We start from the raw sequence: 15,772 nt of genomic DNA on the forward strand, positions 1-15,772 counted from the left end.
CTGAGCTTCCAGCAACATTTTGTGAAGGGCTGTTATGATGACTGCCATGATGATGACTCCTTAGATGCGTGTCACCACCTTCTTTGCATATTGTTTCTGGCAAAGTCCCATTTGAAAATGATAGGACTTTAATGGTATTTCAGTTCCATGGTACTTCCTTGAATTCAACACTGTCTAGTTTTGATTACAGCAAAGATCAGCACAGGAACACCAGATCTATTAAGAATAAGTAGAAACCAATTTTTATTTTCTTAAGGGTCTTGTTTGTTCTGTCTGGTGAAGAACCGCAACCTTAACTGTGACTAAAATGGTTTTGTTAGAAGCAATTATGGTATAAGCAGAAGTTTTCATTGAATTGTCCAGCCAGCCCCTTGATTCTAAGATACAGAATCATTTATCACATGGAGGTGGAAGTCCCTTTCTGGATTTTTGAATGAATCGAAATGTTGATGAAATACACGAGTTGCCATAAGTAGTGTTTATATAGTCTGCATCTTCACATGTCCTCATCCTTGTGACTTTCAGCAGGTTTCCAGCTGACCAATTTTGTTCTCAAATTATAGTATGTGTCTAGAACCACTTGAGAATCTTGTAAAAAATGCATGTTTTTTTCTGCTCCTAATCCCAAAGATAGATTCTTTAGATTTGGAGTGTACCCCAGGAATCAGCATTTTAACAGTCATTTCATTAAGAGGGATATTCTAATTCTAATGTCAGAGAAGGAAGTTCTTAAGCTTTGGTTGGCTTTTTCCTTTCAACCTAGTCCAACAAGGTTAATGTTAATATGGGATCTTATCAAAAATTGCTTAAAATTTTCCGTCTTTTGTTTTCACCATTCTTAATAACATGTTCAGTGGGCATTATAACCACTCCTTGAACACTGATGTGACAGACAGACAGCCTTATCCTAATACAGATGCATCTTTGGTCTTTTTTTTTTTTTCTCTTGGCTGGGCTAGGGCTTTGTTGCTGCACGTGGGCTTTCTCTAGTTGTGGTGTGCAGGCTTCTCGTTGCGGTGGCTTCTCTTGTTGGGGAGCAGGGGCTCTAGGGCGCACGGCTTCAGTAGTTTCGGGGCATGGGCTTAGTTGCTCCTTGGCATGTGGGATCTTCCTGAACCAGGGATTGAACCCGTGTCCCCTGCCTTGGCATGTGGAGTCTTAACTTCTGGACTACTAGGGAAGTCCTGCGTCTTTGGTCTTTAACAATTCAATTATGATGCTCATGACCTGAGGACCACACCTCAAGAATATAGGTGCACAGGCCATGATGTGGATTCAGAGGGTCCAATATGGAGATTCCCTGGTACTCCAGTGATTAGGGACCCCATGCTTCCCCATAGGGGGCACAGGTTCAATCCTTGGTCGGGGAACTAAGATCCCACAAGCCAGACGGCATGGCCAGTGAGCAATCAGCAAACAAAAAGTAAGCAAAAATAAAAAATCACTAAGGGTCCAGTATGTATTTCTCTTTGGTTTCCTGGAATGTGTTAAGTTGAGCCTTTGTCCTCCCCTGTTTGGTTATCTGCTGGACCAACCCTAAATGCAGTTTTGATGATGTCACCTGCTGCCTCCAGCTCTATGTAGCCTTCTTCTGTAGGGAAGGGAAGGGAAGGGAAGCACGGAGAGTGTGAGCAGCAGGTGGTTCTTCACCTGGGACTCCAAATCCAAAACTGGTGTTTTGGATACATGTTTGACTATCAGTGTTTTGTCATCAGTTTCTAAAAGGAATCTGTGACCTTTCCCTCCCCACCTCCTTCCACTCCCCGACTCTGCATACATACAACACAACAGAGAGCCGTGTCCTAGAGCAGCCTATGTGAGAATCACCTGGCCTCTAGACAGCAGTTGTAGGGACACCAAATTGCAAAACAGTCTCTACTCTGTGGAATCAGAATTGCCCTTCGTCATCTGGTAAAAACTGCAAGCCACAGCTGGGCTGGGTGGCCAACTGTGGCCAACTGTACTGCTTAACTAATATTCCATGTGTCCCCTACATTTCCGAGTATATCTTGCAGTTACATGGGCACATGTGACTAATACTGACCAAAGGGAAGTGACGTGTGCCACTTATGTTGGGAAGTGATGTGTGTCACTTATATTGGGAGGCAGTGAAGAATGGATATGGGTTTCTTTTCTTGTGCTAAGGTGACTGTGGAAAGTACAAGTTCCAGTGATGTCCCTACAAGCTGAAGGGCTGCCAGACCCTCATTGAATGTTATGTGAGCAAGAAATAAATCATCTCAGGTTAGGCCACTCCTTTCAGGATTTGTTCCTATAGCATAGCTTAACAAGGATAGTGCTGAATAGAACACTTCCATATGCATTTAGAGTTCTGGGAGTAAAGATGTAGGTACTGTGTGGTCTAGTGCAGACATTTAGTACCTTGAGATCTTTTTCCTTCATCTGAATTGAAAGGTATCCCTGGAAAACTTTTTTTTTTTTTGGTGGCATGCAGGATCTTAGTTCCCCGACCTGGGATCGAACCTATGCCCTCTGCATTGGGAGCTTGGAATCTTTTTTTTTTTTTTAACATGTAGATTTTGTCACTTTAAAAAATTATTTGGTTATTTATTTTTGGTTGTACTGAGACTTCGCTGCTGCGCGGGCTTTTTCTAGTTGTGGAGAGTGGGAGCTGCTCTCCAGCTGTGATACACAGGCGTCTCATGACACTGACTTTTCTTGTTGAGGAGCACAGGCTCTAGGGGACATGGGCTTAGCAGCTGTGGCTCCTGGGCTCTAGAGCACAGGCTCAGTAGTTGTGGTGCAGAGGCTTTGTTGCTCCAAGGCGTGTGGGATCTTCCTGAATCAGGGATCAAACCCACACCTCCTGCATTGGCGTGTGGATTCTTTATCACTGAGCCACCAGGGAAGTCCTGAGCTTGGAGTCTAATCACTAGACTGCAAGGCAAGTCCCCCAAACTTATTTTTTATTACGTACCTTTTGCTGTTAAATGAGAAGTTACATAGGGAAAATAACAGTCTTGTTGAGATATAATTCACATACCATATGTGTTATAGTATATTCAGAGTTGTTCAACGGTCACACTATCTAACTTCAAAGCCTTGTTATTACCCTGAAAAGAAACCCTGTACTCAATTAGCAGTGACTCTCCGTTTCATAATCTACTTGTTTCTATGGATCTTCCTATTCTGGGCATTACGTATCAGTCAGGGTATATAATATATAGCTTCTTGTGTCTGGCTTCTCTTGCACTTAGTACAGTGTTTTCAAAATTTGTCCATGTTTTATAATAGCATGTATCAGTACTTCACTCCTTTATATGTGCATAATATATATTTAATGTTCCATTGTATATCTATGCCGCATTTTGTTTATTCATGCATCAGTTGATAAGAGATTTGTGTTCCTTTTTTTTTTGGTTATTTTGAATAATGCTGCTGTGAACATCGATGTGTAGGTTTTTGTGTGAATTTATATTTTTCTTCTCTTGAATATATACATTGGAGTGGAATTGCTGGGTCATGTGGTAACACTGTACTTATTTTGAGGAGTTGCCAAACAGTTTCCCAAAGTGCTATACTTTTTACAGTCCTACCAGCAATGTAGGAGGGTTCCAGTTTCTCTACATTCTCACCAACACTTGTTATTGTTTGTCTTTTTGATTGAAGTAATCATCTTTGATGAAGCAGCTACATGCAAACCAGTCAGTGAGATATTAACGTATATTTTAACTTGTTAAGTTGTTCTTTAAGCAGTTGTAATATACACTGGCATTTTTATAAAAATATTCACCATAAGCGTAGCACTAAAATAAAAAGTGTAATGAATAATAACAATTCTTCTGCTTGTTTAGTGTTTACAAATTTTCTTTTTAAAATAATGGATTCTAGAAGGGAGAAAAAGGGAGTAGGTGATTCTCCAAATGTAATTGTTGTCTCTCTTTTTAAAAAATTAATTTATTTCTTGGCTGTGCTAGGTCTTCTTGGATTTTCTCTATTTGCGGCAAGGCAGGATCTCTCGAGTTGTGATGCTCGGGCTTCTCATTGTGGTGGCTTCTCTTGTTGTGGAGCACAGGCTCTGGGCACATGGGCTTAAGCAGTTGTGGCACACAGACTCAGTAGTTGCAGCTCATGGGCCCTAGAGCATGGATTCAGTATTTGTGGTGCATGGGCTTAGTTGCTCTGCAGCATGGAGATTTTCCTGGACCAGGGATCAAACTTGTGTCCCCTGCACTGGCAAATGGATTCTTACCCACTGCACCATCAGGCAAGTCTATACTTGTTCTCTTTAAGCATAAATTTGTCTCTATAAATTATGTACTTCTAATTTGTCAGATGGATTATACCTTAAATATATAAGCTTGAGCCTTTTAAAATCACAATGAAATCCTGAAAGGTTGTACATAATGAAGTAGTTGAATTGTTACATTAAATATATCCTGGGGTTCACTACTTAAAGGAGTTTCTATGTATCTTTTAAGATGGTCAGTAACCCTCTGATTATTTGTTTCGTAGATTGATGTTTTTGTTTATTTTTAAGAAGAGGAGTACCCCATTATGTTGGGAATACAAGTGTTTGAAGTAGTATTATGTATATAGTTGATCCTCACATAGATGCTCACAAATCTCAGATCCTGTGTTTGCAGATTAGCTTAGTGGCTAAAATTTATTTGCAACATAAAATAAATACTTGCAGACCTCTTGTGGTCAGTGGTAGACATGTGCAAAGTGGCAAAAAATTTGAATTGCCCAACATGCACACCCCCAGCTGGGGTTGAACAGGGTGACTGTCTGCCTTCTCATTTCAGCTCTCAGACTATAAACAAGTATTCTTTTCATAGTCTCTTTAGTGCCACGTTTTTTGCATTTTTATACTTTTTGTTGGCAGTTTCACTGTTTAAAATGGCCCCTAAGTATATTGCTGAAGTGCTCTCTAGTGTTCCTAAATCCAGGAAGTCTGTGATGTACCTAACAGAGAAAATCCATGTTTGATGAGTTTGATTAGATATGAGTTATAGTGCTATTGCCTGCGAGTTCACTGTTAATGACTCAACAATATATGTTAACTAAGGTATCTTTAAATAAAAACATAAAACAAGGTTATATGTTAATTGGTTGGTAAAAATGTTTTGACCAGACATTTACAGGATCTTAACTTTGCATGTCTTCTAAGAGTACTGATTTAGTATTTGCTAATTCAGTGTTCATAGCAACTTTACATAACTATAGAGTCAACTGTATGTTGAGTTGTTTTTCTCTTGTTGCTTTCAAGAGTCTCTCTTTGGCTTTCGGCATTGGATTATAATGTATCTAGACTGAATTTTTTTTTCAGTTTATCCTACTTGGAATTTGTTGAACTTCATAAATGTATAGATTCATGTGCTTTCCATCAAATTTGAGAAATTTGGGAACTTTATTTCTTCAAATTCAGACTTAAATTGAAGAAAGTAGGGAAAACCATTAGACCATTCAGGTATGATCTAAAGTTCCTTATGATTATACAGTGGGAGTGACAAATAGATTCAAGGGATTAGATCTGATAGACAGAGTGCCTGAAGAACTATGGACATAGATTTGTGACATTGTACAGGAGGCAGTGATCAAGACCATCCCCAAGAAAAATAAATGCAAAACAGTTGTCTGAGGAGGCCTTACAAATAGCTGAAAAAAGAAGAGAAGCTAAAGGTAAAGGAGAAAAGGAAAGATACACCCCTTTGAATGCAGAGTTCCAAAGAATAGCAAGGAGATAAGAAAGCCTTCCTCAGTGATCAATGCAAAGAAATAGAGGAAAACAATAGAATGGGAAAGACGAGATCTCTTCAAGAAAATTAGAGATACCAAGGGAACATTTCATGCAAAAATGGGCACAATAAAGATCAGAAATGGTGTGGACCTAACAGAAGCAGAAGATAATAAGAAGAGGTGGCAAGAATACACAGAAGTATACAAAAAAGATCTTCATGACCCAGATAACCACAATGGTGTGATCACCCACCTAGAACCAGACATTCTGGAATGCAAAGTCAAGTGGGCCTTAGGAAGCATCACTACAAAGAAAGCCAGTGGAGGTGATGGAATTCCAGTTGAGCTACTTCAAATCCTAAAAGATGATGCTGTGAAAGTGCTGCAGTCAATGTGTCAGCAAATTTGGGAAACTCAGCAGTAGCCACAGGACTGGAAAAGGTCAGTTTTCATTCCAATCCCAAAGAAAGGCAATGCCAAAGAATGCTTAAATTACTGCACAATTGTACTCATCTCACACGCTAGCAAAGTAATGCTCAAAATTCTCCAAGCCAAGCTTCAACAGTACGTGAACTGTGAATTTCCAGATGTTCAAGCCAGATTTAGAGAAGGCAGAGGAACCAGAGATCAAATTGCCAACATCCGTTAGATTATCGAAAAAGCAAGAGAGTTCCAACAAAACATCTGCTTTATTGACTACACCAAAGCCTTTGACTGTGTGGATCACAACAAACTGTGGAAAATTCTGAAAGAGATGGGAATACCTGACCACCTTAACCTCCTTCCTGAGAAATCTGTGTATGCAGGTCAAGAAGTAACAGAACTAACTGGACATGGAACAATGGACTGGTTCCATACTGGGAAAGGAGTACATCAAGGCTATATATTGTCACCCTGCTTATTTAACTTATGTGCAGAGTACATCATGAGAAACACTGGGCTGGATGAAGCACAAGCTGGAATCAAGATTGCCAGGAGAAATATCAGTAACCTCATATATGTAGATGACACCACCCTTATGGCGGAAATTGAAGAACTAAAGAGCCTTTTGATGAAAGTGAAAGAGGAGAGTGAAAAAGCTGGCTTAAAACTCAACATTCAGAAAACTAAGATCATGGCATCCGCTCCCATCACTTCGTGGCAAATAGATGGGGAAACCATGGAAACAGTGAGAGAGTTTATTTTGGGGGCTCCAAAATCACTTCAGACAGTGACTGCAGCCATGAAATGAAAAGATGCTTGCTCCTTGGAAGAAAAGCTATGACCAACCTAGACAGCATATTGAAAAGCAGAGCCATTACTTTGCCAACAAAGGTCTGTCTAGTCAAAACTATGGTTTTTCCAGTAGTCCTGTCTGGATGTGAGAGTTGGACTATAAAGACATCTGAGCACCAAAGAATTGATGCTTTTGAACTGTGATGTTGGAGAAGACTCTTGAGAGTCCCTTGGACTGTAAGGAGATCAAGCAACTCAATCCTAAAGGAAATCAGTCCTGAATATTCATTGGAAGGACTGATGCTGAAGCTGAAACTCCAATATTTTGGCCACCTGATGCGAAGAACTTCTTGGAAAAGACCCTGATGCTGGAAAAGATTGAAGCCAGGAGGAGAAGGGGATGACAGAGGATGAGATGGTTGGATGGCATCACCGACTTGGTGGACATGAGTTTGAGCAAGCTCTGGGAGTTGGTGATGGACAGGGAAGTCTGCAGTCCACGGGATCACAAAGAGTTGGACACGACTGAGCACCTGAACTGAACTGATTTCTTCAAATACTTTTTTTGTGCCTTTCTCCCTCTCTTCTCCTTCTGTGATGCTGGTATGCTTGGTGGTGTCCCACAGTCTCTGAGACATTTTTCTTCTTGTTTCTCAGTCTAGATAATCTCAATTGGTTAATATGTAATTTCACTGATTCCTGTTTACACCTGCTCTTGAGCCCTTAATTTTTTTTATATCAGTTATTATATTTTTCAACTCCAGAATTTGTTTGGTCCTGTTTTTTTTCTTAGTATCTCTTTTATTAGTATTCTGAATTTGCTAAGACATCATTCTCATATTTTTCTTTAATTCTTTTTTCCTTTTTAATGACTTTTTTAAACTTGAAGTATAGTTGTGCAACCATCACCACCATCTAATTCTAGAATGTCTTTATTATCTCAAAAAAGCTGTATTAATTGATAACCACTCCCCATTTCCTTCCTCTCCTTAGGTCCTGGCAACTACTGATCTACTTTTTTCTGTCTCTTTGCGTTTGATTTATATGAATGTTTCATGTCAGTGGAATCTCACATTTTATCTGGCCTTCTATTTCTGGCTTCTTTCTCTTACCATAGTGTCTTCGAGGTTCAGTCACACGGTAGCGTTTATCAGTGTGCTCAGTCACTCAGTTGTAGCCAACTCTTTGTGACCCTATGAACTGTGTAGCCTGCTAGGGTCCTCTGTCCATGGAATTTTCCAGGCAAGAATACTGGAGTGGGTTGCCATTTCCTTCTCCAAGCATTTATCAATGTTTCATTTATTTTTTATGGTTGAATAATATACCATTGTGTGGCTATACCACATTTTGTTTATTCATTCTTCAGTTGATACACTTGAGTTGTTTCACTTTTGGGCTGTTATGAATAATGATGCTATGGACATTCATGTGTAATTTTTTTTTTTAATGAACTGATGTTTTTCAATTTTCTTGGATATATGCTTAAGAGTAGAATTGCCTGGTCTCAATGGCAACTCTCTGTTTAATGTTTTGAGGCACTGCCAAACTGTTTTTCACAGTTGCAGCATCATTTCACATTCTCACCAGCAACTTAGGAGGGTTCCGGTTTCTCCACATTCTCACCCACACTTATTTTCTGTTTTGTTTTTTGCTTGTTTTTACTGTAGTCATGCTAGCATGTGTGAAGTGATATCTTACTGTGATTTGTTTTTCCCTAGTGACTATCCATGTTGGGGATCATTTCATTTGGTTATTGGCTAGTTGTATGTCTTTCAAGAAACATCTGTTCATATAATTTGTCCATATTTTACTAGGTTATTTGTCTTTAAAAAATTTTTTTTAAAGTTCTTTTTATATTCTGGATACTAGACCTTTAACAGATACATGATTTTCCATTATTTTTGCCCATGCTGTGGGTTGTCTTTTCACCTTGGTAGTAACCTTTGATGCACAAATGTTTTTAGTTTTGATGAAGTCCAGCTTATCTATTTTTTCTTTTATTGTTTGTGTTTTAAGATGTCATGTCCAAGAAACCATTGCCTAATCTAAGATCACAAAAATTTGCACCTATATTTTCTTTTAAGAGCTTTAAAAGTTTTAGTTCTAACATTGAGGTCTTTGATCCATTTTGAGTTACCTTTTGTTTATAATATAAGAGAGGGGTTCTTATTCATATGTATTTTTTTCCATGAGGATATCTAGTTGTCCCATCATTTATTGAAAAGACTGTTCTTTCTCAACTGAATGGTTTTGCACCCTTGTCTAAAATTAGCTGACCATAGGTGTCTAGGTTTATTCCACACTCTCAGTCGCATTCCATTTACATATATGTCTTTCCTTATGCTAGTGCTCTGCTGTCTTTATTACTGTAGCTTCACACCTAGGTTTTCAAATTAGGAAGTGTGAGTCCTCTGACGTCTTGTTTTCAGTACTTGGTAGGTTATCTTGGGTCTCTTGCACTTCCATATGCATTTTAGGATCAGCTTGCCTATTTCTGTGGAAAAGGTTCAAATTTTGATAGAGACTGCATTGAATTTGCAGATGAATTTGGTGAAGTAGTATATTTTTAAGCATTACCAGTTTCATTTACATAAACTTTGGACTGTGAAGAAGGCTGAGCGCCGAAGAATTGATGCTTCTGAACTGTGGTGTTGGAGAAGACTCTTGAGAGTCCCTTGGACTGCAGGGAGATCCAACCAGTCCATTCTGAAGGAGATCAGCCTGGGATTTCTTTGGAAGGAATGATGCTAAAGCTGAAACTCCAGTACTTTCGCCATCTCATGCGAAGAGTTGACTCATTGGAAAAGACTCTGATGCTGGGAGGGCTTGGGGGCAGGAGGAGAAGGGGACGACAGAGGATGAGATGGCTGGATGGCATCACTGACTCAATGGACGTGAATCTAAGTGAGCTCTGGGAGTTGGTGATGGACAGGGAGGCCTGGCATGCTGTGATTCATGGGGTTGCAAAGAGTCAGACACGACTGAGCAACTGAACTGAACTGAACTGAACTGAAAGTGGAAAAAAGTTTAATGTTTACGATGTTTATTAAAAAATTGAGTGAGTGTGTGGGCCTTACTTGACCTTCTTGAATCATTGGCAGAGGAATGGGGGTGGACTCTCAGAGCCAGGAGCACCAGTGTGCAACACACAACAAAGAAGGGTGTAAGACACTCACTGTGGCCAGTTCAAGGTGATAGTTGTCCTTCACAGAACACACCGTTTCCATGTGAGCAGTCTTCTATCCTTCAGCACTCCTGCTGAGTGTTTCTCTTGCCCTTCTGAATTTGTACAGCCACATTGGTAACAGTGGAACACTTGAGTAGGGATGGATATGATTGCCTTATTATATGTAATTAATTTGAAAAATGAACATTTGGGAACATATTTCTTACATATAGCTGTTTGATATATCATTTCTTGAAAAGTTTATGAGAGTTTTTAAGAGTCAAAATTCTCTTGAACACAGAGCTACAAATGGTGCCAGTTTAATTGGATTTATATGCTAGCCAGGTTAGGGTTGTACTTTTAGAGTATGTGTTTGTATTCATAACACTTTTCTCATCTCTTGCTCTTATAACCTGTCTACCTTCCTGGGTTCCTAATGGAATTGTAGAATCATAAAGAAGGCATGGTAATTGGCTATAATGAGTGAAAAGGTGGTTGTTGTTTAGTCACTCAATTATGTCTGACTCTGTGACCCCATGAACTGCAGCACACCAGGCTTCCGTGTCCTCCACTGTCTCCTGAAATTTGCTCAAACTCATGTGCATTGAATTGGTGATGTCACGGTATGACGTATTTATTTTTATCTACCAAAAAAGCAAAGTAGAAAGAAAAGCTAGTTCTCAATAAGTAGATCAAACTATATTCAGACATCATGTAGACTACATATGTCATTCAATAAAGTGTATTTGAACTATTGTTATGTTTGAGAGAGCAGGTTGTTAAGGCAAGTGTAAACCTAATTAGCTGTGGAGGGAGAATCACACTGCTTCACTATTGTAGGTTCAGAAATGACAACCAGGGATATTTAGACCTTGCTTTTTACACCTATCCAGAGCCAGGGCTTGTGTAGAAGCCTCCCGAGGGTGTAGGAACTGGCACAGCCTCCTAGACTTTGCTTTGATCATCTAGAGGGGAAATTGGTACTGGATGAGGATGAGAAGCAAACCTGCCAGCCACTCACCTCTCCAGCCTCTGTCTTTCAGATGCTGCATTTCGGCCAACCTGGGTATCCTGAACAGACCTAAAGTCATCTTGCTTCAGAGTCTTTGCTGTGGTAGTTCTTTCATCTGATGAGCCCTGGCCATCACTCTTGTGCTTATCAAAACCTGGCGTATAATCATGGCCTACCTCCTTAGGGTAGAGTAACATTTCCTTCATAACAACCTTGATTTCTCAGTCTTTTGCTCATCGCTGCACTTCCCAATCCCCCTTAAGGTTTTGTGAGTGCTGTATTTGTCAACAGTCCTAATGGGTACTCTTCTAATTGGATTTGTGAGCTCTTTGAGGAAAAAACAAGGGAATGCCAAACACAAACATTAGTCCAGGCCCCGCGTGATGTGTCACTTGTCAGCCTGAACTTTGAAGCGGTTTGTGTGGAATCAAACTTTTTTTGTTGTGTTATTTTTGTACTACAACTTGAAGAATTTTCTAACCATCATTATATCATAGTTCTACTCTTTTATAATGTTTCTTATTCATTTGGAGCCCACCTTTGTGGATGATAGCATTTCAGGAGTTAATGTTCCAGAATTACTCACTGTCCTATAACTCTCCTAATTCTGTCTATTTCCCCCCCTCACAGGAAATGACTTAGAAGCCTTACAAGTACATCTGTGCATTTTTGCTTCAGACTTCACAATTGAGGGCCAACCCAGTCTGGAAGCACCTCTTATTAATGTTACAAGGAAACCGCTACCTCAGCAAACAAAAGGAAAGAAGACGACTTATAATAACAAATGCCATTTTTTTGAAGAAAAAAAAACTTGTTTTCAGAAAATATTAAAGGAAATTTGGAAATTTTTCACATTTAGAAAAAGCTTTACAGGTAAATGGATTTGGCAGGCAGGCTCTGTCAAAATTCTGAGATTTGATCTTCCTTCCTAAGGACTTAGTGTGAAGTGATTCTGTACTGCTTTTTAAATTGCTGTTGATCAGCTTGTGGGTTTTTGGGTTCTAACTTTTCTGGTATATTGAAGATACATTATATTACATTTTTTAAAGTTAAGTTATTTTTCTGCCATTGTAAATACAAGTATCAAAATATTCTTGCAAAGCAGTTCTCAGTAAACATTTTCCTCAGCAACCATATCTTTTTATTAAGAGGACGGAATGCTAACAGTTCTTATATAGCATTTTGGACACACTTATTTTTTGTCAGAAGTCCTGCCTCCACTGAAAATATTAACTATATAAACTTCTTGTCCTTTTCACGTCGACATTGGATCACATGGTCACCTGCCTCATGGAAATGCCTTTTTTAAAACTTAGATTTGCAGAACTCCACTATTTTTATACCTAGCCACGGTTTTAGGAAGAAAAAAAAAGGAATCAGAACCCTGACCCTCTCCCGGTCACTGGGACAGTGCCCTTCCCGCATGTATTGCTGCAGTGCCCAGGACAGTAAAATGGACTACAAGCGGCGCTTCCTGCTTGGCGGGTCCAAGCAGAAGGTGCAGCAGCACCAGCAGTACCCAGTGCCCGAGCTGGGCCGAGCACTGAGTGCTCCCCTGGCATCTGCGGCCACCACCACGCCCCTGGGCAGCCTGACCGCTGCAGGCAGCTGCCACCACGCCATGCCCCACTCCACTCCCATTGCCGACATCCAGCAGGGCATCTCCAAGTACCTGGATGCCCTCAACGTCTTCTGCCGTGCCAGTACTTTCCTCACAGATCTCTTCAGCACTGTGTTCAGGAACTCTCACTACTCCAAGGCAGCCATGCAGCTCAAAGATGTGCAGGAGCACGTCATGGAAGCAGCCAGTCGGCTGACTTCAGCCATCAAGCCCGAGATTGCCAAGATGCTGATGGAGCTTAGTGCTGGGGCTGCGAACTTGACGGATCAGAAGGAATTCAGTCTCCAGGACATTGAGGTAGAGTATCTTCTCTGTCATACTTGGGTTGGAAAATGTATTCCAGAGGTAAGTGAGAATGTTGTTTTAGTTTTTTCTCAAATCACTGAAATGATGGTCTTTGTCCTCTTTCCACTGATACTCTGTTCTTATGAAAAAAAATTTTTTTTGCATGCCACGTTTTGAATTGCTTTCATTTAAAATTAAGTAGGATAGAAGATTATTAAACAAATTAATTGGCCTAGATTTTCTTTAAATTTTCAACTTGGAAGTTAATTTCCAAATAACATGCTGTTAAAGTACACAGTGATGTGATGTGATAGTCACTCAGTTATGTCCGACTCTTGCGACCCCATGGATTGTAGACCGCCAGGCTCCTCTGTCCGTGGGATCTCCCAGGCAAGAATACTGGAGTGGGTTGCCATTCCCTTCTCCAGGGGATAAAGTACACAGTAGGGACTGAGAATTCTAAATGTGATTATAAAGATTTATTTGTGAATTGTCATTATATAGACCCGTTGGTTTAATGTAGCAAGTTCTACACATGTTTACAGGATAAAGGTATTTTTCCAGTTCTGAATTTACAGTTGTTCATATTAGGATACATTTGATTCTTATTCAGGACATTTCTTAGGTCTTTGGTAGTCAAAATGAAATGTTCTCCCTTTTTCAGGGCTTTATAAAATTGGAATATGAATTTCATTCAGAATAAAGGTGATGTTTTTCCTTCCTTCATTTAGAAAATAATTGTTGAACTGTCATCTGGTAAATTCACTCCACTGCTAGATTTTTAAAATTATTTTTAGTTGCTCAGAGAGTTCGTCTGAGTTTGATTTTTCCATGTGTCCTTGTACATTTTAGCAGCACATCAGAGGTTAGATTTCTGGATGCTAGGAAGGAGAATGTTTTTCCAGCATCCCGGGGTTGTATTTGATTTTTGGAAATCACCAGTCTTCTGAACCAAATCTCATGATTGCAGTGGCTGAATAAGCTAATTTATACTCTTGTGGGTTTGGGGGGAACAAAAGCTAAGCTATTAAGTATTATGACTCACTTTCAGTGTGTTTAAAAGGCATATTGTGATTTGGAAAGCATTTCCAAAAGGAATTTTTTTGTTTTATTTTCGGCTGTGCTGGGTCTTCCCTGCTGCACAGGTTTTCTCCAGTTGTGGTGAGAGGGGGCTACTCTAGTTGCAGCGCGCCGACTTCTCATTGCAGTGTCTTCTCTTGTTGTGGAGCATGGGCTCCAGGCATGGGGGCTCAGTAGTTGTGGCACACGGACTTAGTTACTCCACGGCATGTGAGATCTTTTAGGACCTAGGGATTGAACGCATGTCTCCTGCATTGTGGATTCTTAACCACTGAACTACTGGGAAAGTCTTCCAAGAGGAATTTAAAATTATTTTCGAAAAGACATAATAGTCTTGGTTTAAATCAGGCATTAGGCATCTTCAGATTTTTTCTGTAGAGGGCAAATAGTAAATTTTAGGCTGCGTGGGCCACATTTGTCTCTTTCACAAATTCTTTGTTTTTTGGGTTTTTAAAAAAATAACCCTTTAAAAATCTGATAACCAGTTTTCCCTTGTAGACTCGTCTGTTGGACTGGATTTGGCCTATTGCTGAATCTGCTGGTATAAATGTATACATGTGTAATATCTTCCTTGGGTCATTCTGTTTTGAACCTATCCAAATATATTTTTATTTTCTGATTTTTTTCCTATAGTCATGGCATATAGTCAGAGAAAGCATGATTTTGCAGTGTTTTTAAAAGTGGCTTGGCATAGTTTAAAGTATTTTTTAATATTATACATGTAAATCATATATAAAGCATATTTTTTTTAAAAAAATTGTACTTCTCAAAAGAAACTCAAGCAGTAAAATTTAACAGTACTGCTCGACTCTCCCATCTCATTCCTTTTCCCAGAAGAGACCACTGTTGACTGGGTTGGTGTGTGCCATTCCAGACTACTGTGTCTACATGCATAGATACACAGCTGTGACTTTTGTTTGTTTTATGTGAAAAACCAAGTGCAGCTCCCTGTGTGCTTGATTGCTGCTGGGCAGAGATGTGACAAGAGAGCACTTAGAGACTCTGCGTTCTCTGAAACAGTTGAACAGTATTAGGCCCAGACTGTTACAGCTATCATCCTATAATGGCACAACCATCATTAGCTTTATTTAGAATTTCAGTCAAGAGTGGTTTGAAAAATGAGGCCAAAGCCTCTTATTTTAACATGAACATTACTGAACTCTTCTTCAGGCCATGCCTCCAAGTGCTGAAGGAGACAGCTAGGCCTCCAGGGCCACTTCCCCTCTGACCCAGTGGGCAAGTGCCCTTGTTCCCCAGGACAGGACAACTAGAGAAGGATGCACTAACCCTGAGGACTTGGAGTGAAGTAACCCACTGGGTGCAGTAGCACTTAGCCGGTCCCTTCTGCTTTTCTGGGACCAGTGTGGACCATTTGAGCTGAGAAAGGGAAGTATTTCTTGTTGTGTTTTGGCTTGACTTTCCCCATTGAAATGTGATTAGGATAGCTGGAACACTACCATGTTTTTGTGTATAATGGGCTAAACAGGCTTTCAGAGTCTAAACTGGAAACTAAGTGCTGTTGATGGGTTTTAGAATCTATGCTTGTATTCTGGGTTTCAAACTGCTGACTTATAAGTAAATCCTAAAATGTGATTGCCAAATGTAGGCCTGCAGACTTAACATTTTGCTATTTCCACAGAACAGTATTTGTTGTTTCTGAAATTTATGTACCGCTGTGGTCCCTCTCTCT

The 15,772-nt window shown here is 39.9% G+C and overlaps 1 protein-coding gene across 6 annotated transcripts in view; it reads left to right on the forward strand.

The window, feature by feature from the left end:
* The window catches only part of GARRE1 (granule associated Rac and RHOG effector 1), an 81,305-nt gene that overhangs the window by 17,911 nt on the left and 47,622 nt on the right, over positions 1-15,772 (forward strand). For 5 of the 6 annotated variants that reach the window (XM_069550328.1, XM_069550330.1, XM_069550332.1 and 2 more), the window contains one exon: positions 11,727-13,014. In XM_069550328.1, coding sequence (XP_069406429.1) covers positions 12,520-13,014 — 495 coding nt within the window. In that variant the 5' untranslated portion in view covers positions 11,727-12,519. Of the gene's footprint in view, positions 1-11,127; positions 11,282-11,726; positions 13,015-15,772 lie in introns of all 6 variants that reach the window. The other variant, XM_069550333.1, reaches the window with a different exon arrangement.

The sequence above is a fragment of the Ovis canadensis genome, chromosome 14, assembly GCF_042477335.2.
Source record: "Ovis canadensis isolate MfBH-ARS-UI-01 breed Bighorn chromosome 14, ARS-UI_OviCan_v2, whole genome shotgun sequence".
Classification (NCBI taxonomy): Eukaryota; Metazoa; Chordata; class Mammalia; order Artiodactyla; family Bovidae; genus Ovis; species Ovis canadensis.